Source organism: Cervus elaphus, chromosome 3 (genome assembly GCF_910594005.1).
Source record: "Cervus elaphus chromosome 3, mCerEla1.1, whole genome shotgun sequence".
Classification (NCBI taxonomy): Eukaryota; Metazoa; Chordata; class Mammalia; order Artiodactyla; family Cervidae; genus Cervus; species Cervus elaphus.
In genome coordinates, this window is record NC_057817.1 from 40,524,796 (window position 1) to 40,538,138 (window position 13,343).

General features: G+C 34.9%; 1 protein-coding gene across 2 annotated transcripts in view; it reads left to right on the top strand.

The window, feature by feature from the left end:
• The window catches only part of ABCD2 (ATP binding cassette subfamily D member 2), an 84,309-nt gene that overhangs the window by 43,694 nt on the left and 27,272 nt on the right, over positions 1-13,343 (top strand). For both annotated transcript variants that reach the window (XM_043886983.1, XM_043886990.1), the window contains exon 7: positions 9,106-9,251. In XM_043886983.1, coding sequence (XP_043742918.1) covers positions 9,106-9,251 — 146 coding nt within the window. The remainder of the gene's footprint in view (positions 1-9,105; positions 9,252-13,343) is intronic.

Genomic DNA, 13,343 nt, shown 5'->3' on the forward strand with positions numbered 1-13,343 from the left:
GCAAGCATCTTTTAATTCCGTGGCTGCTGTCACTGTCTGCAGTGATTTTGGAGCCCAAGAAAATAAAATCTGTAACTGTTTCCGCTTTTCCCCTATCTATTTGCCATGAAGTTATGGGACTCTATGCCATGATTTTCATTTTTTGAATGTTGAGTTTTAAGCCAGTTTTTTCACACTCTTCTTTCACTCTCAACAAGAGGCTCTTTAGTTCCTCTTCACTTTCAGCCATTAGAGTGGTGTCATCTGCATATCTGAGGTTGTTCTCCTGGCAATCTTGATTCCAGCTTGTGAGTCATACAGCCCAGCATTTCAAATGATGTACTATGCATGTAAGTTAAATAAGCAGGGTAACAATATAGAGGTTTGATGTACTCCTTTCCCAATATTGACTCAGTTCATTGTTCCAACAGTCCAGTTCTCACTGTTAGTTCTTGGCCTGCATACAGGTTTCTCAGGAGACCAGCTAATTTGATTTGCATTCCCATATCTTTAAGAATTTTCCATAGTTTGTTATGATCCATACAGTCAAAGGCTGTTTATCCATTCTATATATAAAAGCTACATCTGCTAGCCCCAGCCTCACACTCAATCCCTCCCCAGAACTCCTCCCTTGGCAACCATAAGTCTCTTCTCCATATCCCTGAATCTGTTTCTGTATCATAAAGGGGTTCGTTTGTGTCATATTTTAGATTCCACATATAAATAACATCATATGGTGTTTGTCTATTTCTGCTTTACTTCACTTAGTGTGATAATCTCTAGTTGTATCTACGTTGCTGCAATAGGCATTATTTCATTCTTTTTTATGGTTGAGTAGTACTCCATTGTATTGATATATATGCACCATATCTTCATTATCCATTCATTGGTAGATGGACATTTATGTTGTCTCCATGTCTTGGCTATTGTAAATAGTGCTGCTATGAACATAGGGTATATGTTTCTTTTGTAATTGTAGTTTTGTCCAGATATATACCCAGGCATGGGATTGCTGGATCATATGGTAATTCTATTTTTAGTTTTCTGAGGAACCTCCATACTGTTTTCCACAGTGACCATACCAATTTACATTCCTACAATCAGTTTAAGAGAGTTCCCTTTTCTCCATATCCTTTCCAGCATTTGTTATTTATAGACTTCTTAATGACTGGTATAAGGTGGTACTTCATCATAATTTTGATTGTGTCCCTCTAATAATTACTGATTTTGAGCATCTTTTCATGTGCCTGTTGGCCATCTATATATCTTCATTGGAGAAATGTCTATTTAGGTCCTCTGGCCATTTTTGGATGGATTTTGTTTTGTTTTGTTTTTGAGTTGAATGAGCACTAGGCCATTCATGTATGACCTAAATCAAATCCCTTATGATTATAAAGTGAAAGTGACAAACAGATTCAAGTGATTAGATATGATAGAATGCCTGAAGAACTATGGGTGGAGGTTCATGACATTGTACAAAGGGCAGTGATCAAGACCATCCCCAAGAAAAAGAAATGCAAAATAGCAAAATGGTTGTCAGAGGAGGCCTTACAAATAGCTATGAAAAGAGAAGCTAAAGGCAAAGGAGAATAGGAAAGATACACCCATTTGAATTCAGAATTCCAAAGAATAGCAAGGAGAGATAAGAGTCTTCCACATAGATCAGTGCAAAGAAATAGAGAAAATAATAGAAGGGGAGAAACTAGAGATCTCTTCAGGAAAATCAGAGACACCAAGGGAACATTTCATGCAAAGGTGGGTATAACAAAGGACAGAAATGGTATGGACCTAACAGAAGCAGAAGAGGTGACAAGAATACACAGAACTGTACAAAAAAGACCTTCATGACCCAGACAACCACAATGGTGTGATCACTCACCTAGAGCCAGACATCCTGGAATGTGAAGTCAAGTGGGACTGAGGAAGTATCACTACGAACAAAGCTAGTGTAGGTGATGGAATTCCAGGGGAGCTCTTTCAAACCTTAAAAGATGATGCTGTGAAAGTGCTGCACTCAATACGCCAGCAAATTTGGAAAACTCAGCAGTGGCCACAGGATTGGAAAATGTCAGTTTTAATCCAGTCCCAAAGAAAGGCATGCCAAAGAATGTTCAAACTACCACACAATTGTACTCATTTCACATGTTAGCAAAGTAATGCTCAAAATTCTCCAAGCCAGGCTTCAACAGTACCTGAACCATGAACTTCCAGATGTTCAAGCTGGTTTTAGAAAAGGCAGAGGAACCAGAGACCAAATTGCTGACATCAGTTGGATCATCAAAAAAGCAAGAGAGTTCCAAAAAAAATCTGCTTTATTGACTGCACCAAAGACTTTGACTGTGTGGCTCACAAGAAACTGTGGAAAATTCTGAAAGAGATGGGAATATCAGACCACCTTACCTGCCTCCTGAGAAATCTGTATGCTGATCAAGAAGCAACAGTTAGAATCAGATATGCAAAAACAGATGGACTGCAAACTGAGAAATGAGTACATCAAGGCTGTATATTGTCACCTTGCTTATTTAACTTATATGCAGAGTACATCATGTGAAATGCCAGGCTGGTTGAAGCACAAGCTGGAATGAAAATTGCTGAGGGAAATATCAATAACCCCAGATACACAGATGACACCACCCTAATGGCAGAAAGTGAAGAACTAAAGAGCCTCTTGATGAAAGTGAAAGAAGAGATTGAAAAAATTGGCTTACAACTCAGCATTCAGAAAACTAAGATCATGGCATCTGGTCCCATCACTTCCCAGCAAGTACATGGGGAAACAATGGAAGCAGTGAGAAACTTTATTTTTGGGGGCTCCAAAGTCACTAAAGATGGTGACTGCAGCCATGATATTAAAAGATGCTTGCTCCTTGGAAGAAAAGCTATGACCAAACTAGACAGAATATTAAAAAGCAGCATTACTTTGCCAACAAAGGCCTGTCTAGTCAAAGCTATGGCTTTTCCTGTAGTCATGTATGGATGTGAGTGTTGGACTATAAAGAAAGCTGTGTGCTGAAGAATTGATGCTTTGAACTGTCATGTTGGAGAAGACTCTTGAGAGTCCCTTGAACTGCAAGGAGATCAAACCAGTCAATCCTAAAAAGAATCAGTCCTGAATATTCGTTGAAAGGACTGATGCTGAAGCTGAAACTCCAATACTTTGGCCACCTGATGTGAAGAACTGACTCATTGGAAAAGACCCTGATGCTGGGAAAGTTTGAAGGCAGGAGGAGAAGGGGACGACAGAGGATGAGATGGTTGAATGGCAACACTGACTCTATGGACATGAGTTTGAGTAAACTCCGGGTGTTGGTGATGGACAGGGAGGCTTGGCGTGCTGCAGTCCATGGGGTCTCCAAGTGTTGAACATGACTGAGCGACTGAACTGTTTTATTTTGTTTTTGAGTTGAATGAGCAGTTTGTATATTTTGGAGATTAAGCCCTTGTCAGTTGCATCATTTGGAAATATTTTCTCCCATTCTGTGGTTTGATTTCTGTTTTGTTTATAGTTTCCTTTGCTGTGCAAAAGCTTATAAGTTTGATTAAGTACGATTTGTTTATTTTTGTGTTTATTTCTATTGCCTTGGGAAATTGACCTAAGAAAACATTAGTACAATTTATGTCAGAGGGTATTTTACCTATGTTATCTTTTAGGAGTTTTCTGGTGTCGTGTCTTATGTTTAAGCCTTTAAGCCATTTTGACGGTTTTTTTGTGTGTGTGTGTTGTAAGAATGTCACTATAGTGTGTATAATAGTCTGTGTGTCCTATCTTCATTGATTTACCTGTGGCTGTCCAATTTTCCCAACACTACTTGCTAAGAAGATTGTCTTTTTTCACTGTTCTTGCCTCCTTTGTTGAAGATAAATTGACCATAGGTGTGTGGTGTATTCTTTTCCAGCAAAGGTTGTGACAAGATATTTATCCCTGTGCTATCCTGCTTGTTTAATAGCTAAATAGTATATAAACTGACTGTTTATCGATTTTATATGCAATAGATTTTATGTTCTAATTTCAAGCTCCTAATGCACCCCTCCCCCTCCTCTTCCATTGGTAACCATCACTTTGTTTTCAAGTGAACTTTCAACTTTCAATTGAACTTTTCTGTTACAAAACAGAAACAGACTCAGACACAGAAAACAAACTTAAGTTCTTTTTTAAAATATAGCCTTCTTAATGAACTTTTTTTTGTCTCCATAATGGTTTATTGAATGCCTACTATCTGTCTGTCATACTGTACTAAGTTGCTCCATGTGAAAGCGTTAATCACCCAATCCTGTCCAACTCTTTGTAGCATTGCACCAATATACTATAGCCTGCTAGGCTCCTCTGTCCATGGAATTCTCCAGACAAAAATACTGGAGTAGGTAGCCATTCCTTTCTCCAGGGGATCTTCCCGACCTAAGGATCAAATCCGGGTCTTCTGCATTGCAGGCAGATTCTTCACTGTCTGTCCTCTGGCTATATTGCTTTATAAAAACCCACTCTGTCATTTTATCCTCATAACAAATTCAATAAGTAAGTTACTTTACAAATGAGGTAACTGTAGCTCAGGATTTGGGTCACGTTGCTAGTAAATGGCCAGATCAGGATTCTAGTCCAGAACTCTTTCTCCAAAACCCATTATCACATCCATGTCTCTATACTGTCTTCCCTGAAATGTAGATATAAAATGGCATTTCATCAACTATTGCTGGTTAATCAGATCTTATAGTGGAATCCTGTAGAAAAACCTTTGAAAGGAATGTTCAGATGTATTTTAATCATTGTAGTCTCAGTTATGTATTGTCATGGCTGTTCTGTGGATTGAATTTATTTGGGTTTTATACTGAGGATATCTGTGCCTCTGATTTACATTAAATTGGAACAGACATTGCTTTGTAAGTTAGCAAAAGTACTGACTCTTAATATTTCCTTGTATTTCTTCTTAGTCTCAGGGTACCAACTAAAAAATTATTCCCTGACCCTGAGGGCCACTGTATATTTTATGCTACTATTGTTATTATGAGAAAATATCACATTATATAAATGCTTAAAATGATGGAAATAAGTAACATTGTGTCCTAATTCTGTTTTGTTTTTTTTTTAAATATGGTTAAACTGGAGAGGGAAGATAAAGCAGAGATCAGAAAGAGAAGATGCAGGGAATACAAAAAGTGAAAATGTTAGTCACTCAGTTGTGTCTAAATCTTTGCGACCCCATGGACTGTAGCCTGTCAGTCTCCTCTGTCCATGGAATTCTCCAGACCAGAATACTGGAGTGGGTAAGCCAAGGTAGAAGAAAAGTGACTAGAAATGATGCAGCCACTTGGGAAAAACAATTGATCAGTTCCTCAAAAAAATTAAACAGAGTTAGCATATGCACCACTCCAAGGTGTATGCCCACTGTTCATAATAGCCAAAGAGTGAAAACAACTGAAATATCCAGATTAACAAAATGTAGTGTATCTATACAGTGGAATTTAATTCAGACATAGAAAAGAATGAAATACTGCTATCTGTTGCAACATGGAATAACCTGAAGACTTTATGTGGAGAGAGAGAAGACTACGTATTGTGTGATTTCATACATATGAAATCTCCAGAATAAACAAATCCACAGAGACATAAAGTAGATTAGAGATTGCCAGGGAAGAAGGAAGAACCAGGAGTATCTGCTGAGTTTCTTTTTGGGATAAAGGAAATGTTCTAGAATTAGATAGTGGTAAAATTTACATTAGCTTGTAAATATACTAAAAATCATTGAATTTTACACTTTAACAGTACAAATTTTATAATGTGAATTATATCTCAATTTAAAAAATATGATTAGAGATTCCTTGTATTGCAAAGACTCCATTGAGAATCTTATTATATGAATGCATACATGTATAATTGAAATATAAATTACTTTTATTTTCAAATATTAGTTAAATCTGTTATAACCTCATGGTATCTATCCTTCAACTAAGTCATTTTAATAGTATAGGAATATAGGTAGATAATTGATCTACAAAACACATTTTGCATTTCAAACCTTTAATTCGCTCTCTTTGTACACTAAAATCTTGCATTCTTTCCCTCTTTCTTTGTACACATACACACATACACACTTTATTATTATCTTAAGTAAGTTCCTGTAAATAAATCTTTACACATAACTTCTTTAGTATATGCAGTTGACCCTTGAGCAATATAGAAGTTAGAGGAGCTGACCCCCAAGCATTCAAAAATCCATGTATAATTTATAGTTATTTAACTACAGACAATGAAGTACTGTAATATTTCCTATAAAAATTTATATATTTTTAAAAGCTGATATAATATTACCTGGACATACTTTTATTGGTTTTTGTACTGTCCCTGATACACAGAGGGCAAGAAGAGGCCAGGGAAAGGCAGACCACTCTAGACTGCTGGGTGGAGGTTTAATAAGCAAGGGAGGTTACATTTGAGGCTTGTGACGGGCAGCCTCAAGATGAGTAGATCTCTAATTCCATCTATCAGAATCTTAAAAATTTATACAGAGACTTTAATGGAATTCAGTCGTGTATACCATCCAGATGGTCTCAACACCACATTGCTCTCTCAGGCGGTCTCCTTTTAAAATTCTTGGTGGCTGTGGGAACTGTGGGTTGAACATAGGCCAGGGAGAGGGTCAGGAGCATCAGGTTGCCTGAGTCCAACTCATTGGACAACTGACAGTGAAGTCCTCTTGATAACCTCCAACAACTTTCTACGCTGAAATGTTGCCAATCGATACAGTATTATTCTTTATAATAACTTATTTTTCTCAGTCCAGTATCATACATTGCATTTTAGTTGCCATGTTGCTCTAGTTTCTTTAAACCCGAATGAATTCCTCAGCATTTTTTTTATGACATTGATATTTGTGAATGAGTGCAGAACTATTGTTGGTTATTCATAAAGTCCCACAGTTTGAGTTAGTCAGATAGTTTCTTCATGATATTTTTGTTTAAAAAAATATGAATTCATAGTGATACTCTAAATCAAATTAAACACTACAGTTTTTAAAAAAATTTTGTTCCCACATTTCATATTTATATCTTCCTTCTTCCACAGTGAGAACCCTACCTTGTGATATTATTAAAATTTACTTACTTGATCTTTCCTGCAACATAGTTTCAGAATTGTTACACCTGCAGCAATAAGAAATAGGAACAGTTAGTTTCAAAGTTGCTTTGTGGTTTTTTTGGTTTTCAACTGAAATTATGTAGCCAAATTTGAAAGTTACTTGGATCAGTCTCTCTGAGACCACATTGAATCATCATTCAATGTGGTTATGTTATTCATTTGATATACTTAGAGTTTGTATTCAATTTTAGGGTTTCTTCCTTCATCTATATTAGTTAATTAAAATAATAACATTTAACATGAGTCTAAGAGTAAAAATACATAGGATATTTAGAGAGGTCTCTCCCTTCCCTATCTATTCTGCTTTGTTCCTCCCTTCCCCTATAGATAACTGATTTCATTAGTTTCTGGTTTACTGTATTTCCTTTTGTAAATATCAGCAGATAAATTTATGTTGCTTTCATTTTACATGAAAGTAGTATATTGCACATTGGTGGGTCTCGCAAATGGAGATGGTTTTGTCCCCTGGAGGATAATATTTGAAATTTTTTTTTTTTTTTAAATCTCTGCCACAGTGGATGCCACTAACATCTAGTCATCTAGTGGGCAGAGACCAAATGTGCTGTTAAACATCCTGTAATATGCAAGATGTACGTCAGTAACAAAGAATTATCTGGTTTAACATATCCATAATACCACTGTTGAGAAATTCTGCTATACATCTACTTTGTACTTTGCTTTTCAACTTGATATATTATAGAAATCATTCTATATCCATTCATAGAGATCTTAAACCCGGTTTTATAGCTGCATGGTACAGGTACTATTGTTATTTAATCAGTCTCCTTTGTATGTGCATTTAGGTTTTCTCAATATTTTGCAATTTCAAATAATGCTGTAATGGATAACTTTACATACTTTTTTTGTTGGTGGTGGTACACTTTTGAAAGTATATTTTTAGAATAAAGTCCTAGAAGTGGATCAAACACCAGATGATATATTGGTTTGCCAAATCCTCTCCAAAGGGTTGTACCATTTTTCATTTTCATAGTTGTAAGAAAGTCTTACAATCTGTCTCTCCATAGACTTGCCAATTGAGTGAATTGTCAAGTTTTTGAATTCTACCAATTTGATAAGTGAGAAACTAAGTATATTGTTAGTTTGCATTTCTCTTATTTTGAATGATATCTTTAAAAAGTTTTGTTTGTTCATATTGTCAAAGCCTCAAATTTTATAAATTTTAACCCAAATAGTTTTAGACGAAATACAGGAGCAACATTTATAAAATATAACAGAACACATGGAAACTTACAATACCAAATGTAAGATAGATAGCCAATGGGGATTTGCTCTATGACCCAGGGAGCTCAAACTGGGGCTCTGTGAAAGTCTAGAAGGGCAGGATGGGGAGGGAGATGGGAGGGAGGTTAGGGAGGAGGAGATATGCGTGTGCCTATGGCTGATTCTTGTTGATGTTTGACAGAAAATAACAAAACTCTGTAAAGCAATTATCCTTCAATTAAAAAGTAAATAAAGTGGCAAATAACAATAATATATAATAATAATATATCTTATAGTATTATCCTACAGCTATGTCTTTATATGATATAGACATAAATCTTTTTTGGATGGAATAATCAAAATGTTCTGGGCAACTGTTACCCAAGTTTTTCACTGATTGAATCAGATCACCTAAACAGAATCCTTGTCCTCTTGGAAAGGACTTGCCTTTTCAAAGTATTTTGAAGAATTAAATTCAGAGTATAAAACTTAAAAAAAAAAAAACAAAACCCCAACAGAACAAGTATGTATTTCTGTGCTGAAAATATCCAAGTATTTCTTACAGAAACTTTTCTTGTGGCATGCCTCAATATGTTTTTTACATGAATATAACAGCATATTATCCTGCCACATCTGAGGGAGAAATCCTTATCACCAGGTAATAAATATAACCCTAGAAATAGAGTATTTAAAGTCTCCTCTAGAGTTTTCAGGCTACTAGGATGTCACAATAAGTAAACTAAACTGATGTTGTCTCGGATTCTTGTGTTTTACAGGCCATACATGTCTCTTGGAAGTCTTCGAGATCAAGTAATTTATCCAGATTCAGTGGATGACATGCATGATAAAGGCTATACAGATCATGATCTAGATTGTATTCTACACAGTGTTCATCTCTATCATATCGTTCAACGAGAAGGAGGTAAAATCTATAATTTATGGCTTTTTTTTCATGTATTTAACATAACTTTGAAAAAATTAAGTTGGGTTTAATTTTGATATATGCTGTTGTTGGAACATAAGCACACAGGCAAAGATGGAGTTTATAGCTTTTGTTGCTTTTCCATTGTTAACTTGCTCTTTTCTGTCTATGCTATATTTCATGCAGCAAAATAAGCTTTTTCCTAAGTCCGCAGCTAACGTTTGAAGATTTTTTTTTCAAATTTGAATGAACATTTGTTCCTGAAACCATAGTCTATCTAAATGTATGTAAGGTTCATGACAGAAATATTCTCCTGTTAATCCCTCAGCTTACATTAAATATAATAATTTGAGAAGTAGGTATCACAGGACTTTTTTATTTTCAGACCAACTATCTTACCAATACATTTTTTTTCTCTACAGCAACATATAGAGAATTAGATAAAACATAGAAACTTCTGTTTGGTAGTTTTTCAGCATAAAACATACTTTGGAGAAGTGAGAATAATAGTTATACATATCAGCTCAAGAAAGAATTACTTTCAGAACACAGAATTATTTTCAAATAACTTGATAACATATAATTTGATAGCCTAGAAAAACTACTAAAATAGCAAGCTAGAATTCTAGGTTTAATTTTGCATGTGTTTTATGTTTTATTTTTTAGCCCACTTACATGATCAAAAGAAGCAGGGTAGTACAGTAATTAAGAATATAGGCTTTGAAATCAGAATTCTGGAATCAAATCTTTAATAACTCTGTTCTCTGTACCTTTGTATCTTCACCTGTAAAATGGAGATAAATACCTTATAAAGATGCTGTGAAGATTTAATAAGACTTTATTTAAAGTATTTAGAACAGTGATACATAATAAATGCACAGTGCTGCTGCTGCTGCTAAGTCGCTTCAGTCGTGTCCGACTCTGTGCGACCCCATAGACGGCAGCCCACCAGGCTCCCCCGTCCCTGGGATTCTCCAGGCAAGAACACTGGAGTGGGTTTCCATTTCCTTCTCCAGTGCATGAAAGTGAAAAGTGAAAGTGAAGTTCCTCAGTCGTGTCTGACTCTTCGAGACCCCATGGACTGTAGCATACCAGGCTCCTCCACCCATGGGATTTTCCAGGCAAGAACACTGGAGTGGGTTTCCATTTCCTTTTCCAATAATTGGTTGCTAAAGGTAATAGAGCTAGATGTATTACTGATACAAAGATACTTTGTCTTTGTGTGGTGGTGCTTCATATTTTACATAGTTCACATCTATTATTTCACTTGATACTTAAAATAAGAAAACAAGGTAGGCAAAAGAGGAAATATTATATTATTATATTTATATATGATATCTATATAATTTTATAATATAGTACATATTTATAAGTATCTTGTATAATAAATATATAGTCTTATAATTCATAAGTGCTATAAATATGAAAGGTTGTCTTTTTGTGTCATATGGTCAACTTCTTCCCAGTTTTAAAACAGTGTGGCAAAATAGCAACTACCTATTAATTTGGGGTAAGTTATTTGGATAAGTTTGAAATCTAAAAATCTGAATAGAAATTTGTAATGATTTTTGACATATTCTATTCTTTTAGAAATTATCAAGAAATTCTAGAACTAGTTTTAAGAATTTTTCAACCTTAAAAATATATGATAGTAATTGTTATAGTTTATTGAGTGCTTACTCTACAGAATATAACGTTACTCAGTTTATACTGTCATCTTATTTAATATTTGTAGCAGCCCAATGATGTGGATTTTACTAACCCCCCTTTTACAGATGAAATTCAGAAGTTTAGCAGTTTCCCCTGGGGCCCTCAGCAAGTGGTGGAACAGGGATTCCAACACAGATGAGACCTGAATGTCAGTATTCTATATAAGATATGCCACTGTGCTATGCTATCTCAACATCTTAGATACTAATAAGGCTTGTTATATCCTTATACATAAAAAAAATGCTAAGGAAATCCACTTTCCTTGCCTAATCCTTAAAACATGAAACATTTTTAAGCAAAGAAAGCAAGCAAATTTGCAAGGATATCACTTACTCTGGAAGAAGCCTGCTGAAGTTGTATTAAGACTAATTAATAATTTGAAGCAACACTAGTTCCAGCACTTAAAGAAATTTGTTTAGAGAAATTCTTTACTTTAGTATAAGATAGATTTTAAAACTATGTCTTAAAATTCCATCAAAGGAATTACAAAATAGAAAGGTGTAGAATTGTTAACAAATAGATGTGAGCTAAAGCAGTTTGTACATCTTCAGGAAGCAAGAAAACTTCACTTCTTAGCTGACTTAGTCTCACTGTTTCAGCATCAGAAGTATCATGACTCAGAGTTTTGATTTGTATCTTCTGATCAAGAAAGATTGCCTGTTAAATCTTTTGGGTTTAGTGAAACAATGAACATAATTTATTTAAATACATAAAAATTAAGGATTCTTTGACCCAAAATCTTCTGTCTTATACGTTCTTATTTCAAGGGGGGAGCTATTAAGCCCAGAATATTTCTCCACTGTGTAGCAATCTAACCCTATTTTTTCAAATCCTCACTTATGTTTCATAAATGCTATAAAAGTCATAGAGGAAATTTTATTTCAACAGTTTTCACTTAGAAGCAAGAACTTTGCATCACATGGCATTTAGAGTTTTTTTTCCCCTAATGTAAAATTATGTTTTTAAATAGATAGAAAATTCCTGGAAGTTTGCCCAGGAATGAACACTGGTCCCTTTTGGGGAGTATCATTGGGCAATAAGAAAAGTCTTTTCAATCCAGTGCACAAGAAACAATGAAACTCTAGTTCTCATTTCCTTTCCCTTTGACCAATTTATTTAGAAATTTTAGTAAAGATGAATATTCAGTTGAGAAATAATAAAGAAAGCAAAGGGCCTGGGTTTTTTCCAAATGGGAAAATTAACCCTGGACTACTTGGGATTTGGTAATGTCCTAAGTGTGTATGTGTGTGTGCATGTGTGTATTTGTGTGTGTGTGTGAGTATGTGTGTGAGCATTTTTATAGTCATTTTCCTCTTTGAAAATCAGGATTTGCTTAGTTCGCTCTGTTTTCTGATAGTCTCACTTGAGAAAAATATCTGATATGGCTGCCTTCCTAAGAGACCCAATGATTTTGTTTCTAAGTGACTTTTTTTCTTATTACAAAATTAAGACAGGCCACAAAAATAATATAAAAATAGTAATTTTTCAAATATTATAAAAATGTACATCTTAGAAAGTAAGGGCTTCATAATTCCATTCCCAGAGATGTATATGTTTATTTATAGAAATGCAATTATATATATAGAGCTTCCCAGGTGGCGCTAGTGGTAAAGAACCCACCTGCCAATACTGGAGACACAAAAGACACAAGTTTGATCCCTGGGTTAGGAAGATCCCCTGGAGTGGAAAATGGCAACTCACTACAGTGCTCTTGTCTGGAAAATTCCACAGACCGAGGAGCCTGATGGGCTACAGTCCATGGGGTCGCAAAGAATCAGACACAACTGACAACTGAGTACAATTATAATTTATATGTGTGTTCTTATTTCTAATAAAAACTGTTGCAAAACATTTTTCTCTGTGACTTAATTTTATAACATTTGTGAAACATTAATGAGGTTTTGAAAAATAGGTTCAGATTGCTACACAGTTGAGAAATGTTCTGGGTCTAAAAATGTTTCTCCTTACTAACTGAGAAGGCAAAAGAGAAAAGTATTCGGGTCAAAGGCAGCTTTAATTTTACATATTTAAATAAATCATGTCCTTTTGTTCCACTGAACTCAAAAGTTTTAGCAAGCAATTGAAAATCTGCATAAAACTTATAGAAGGCCCTTGTATCCATGGTTCTTCCATATCTGCTGTTCTGCAGTTGTGGGTTAAACCAACCACAAACTGTATAGTACCACAGTATTCACTATTGAAAAAAAACATGTGTAAGTATTTCACTGTTCAAATTTATGTTCTTTAAGGGTGATCTGTATACAAACACACAATTTTTCAATTTGGTTTTCCATATAAAAAATATTCTAGGTACATTTTTATATCAGTATGTATTTTTTAAAAACTTTTATTGAAGTATAGTTGCTTTGGACATCCCAAATG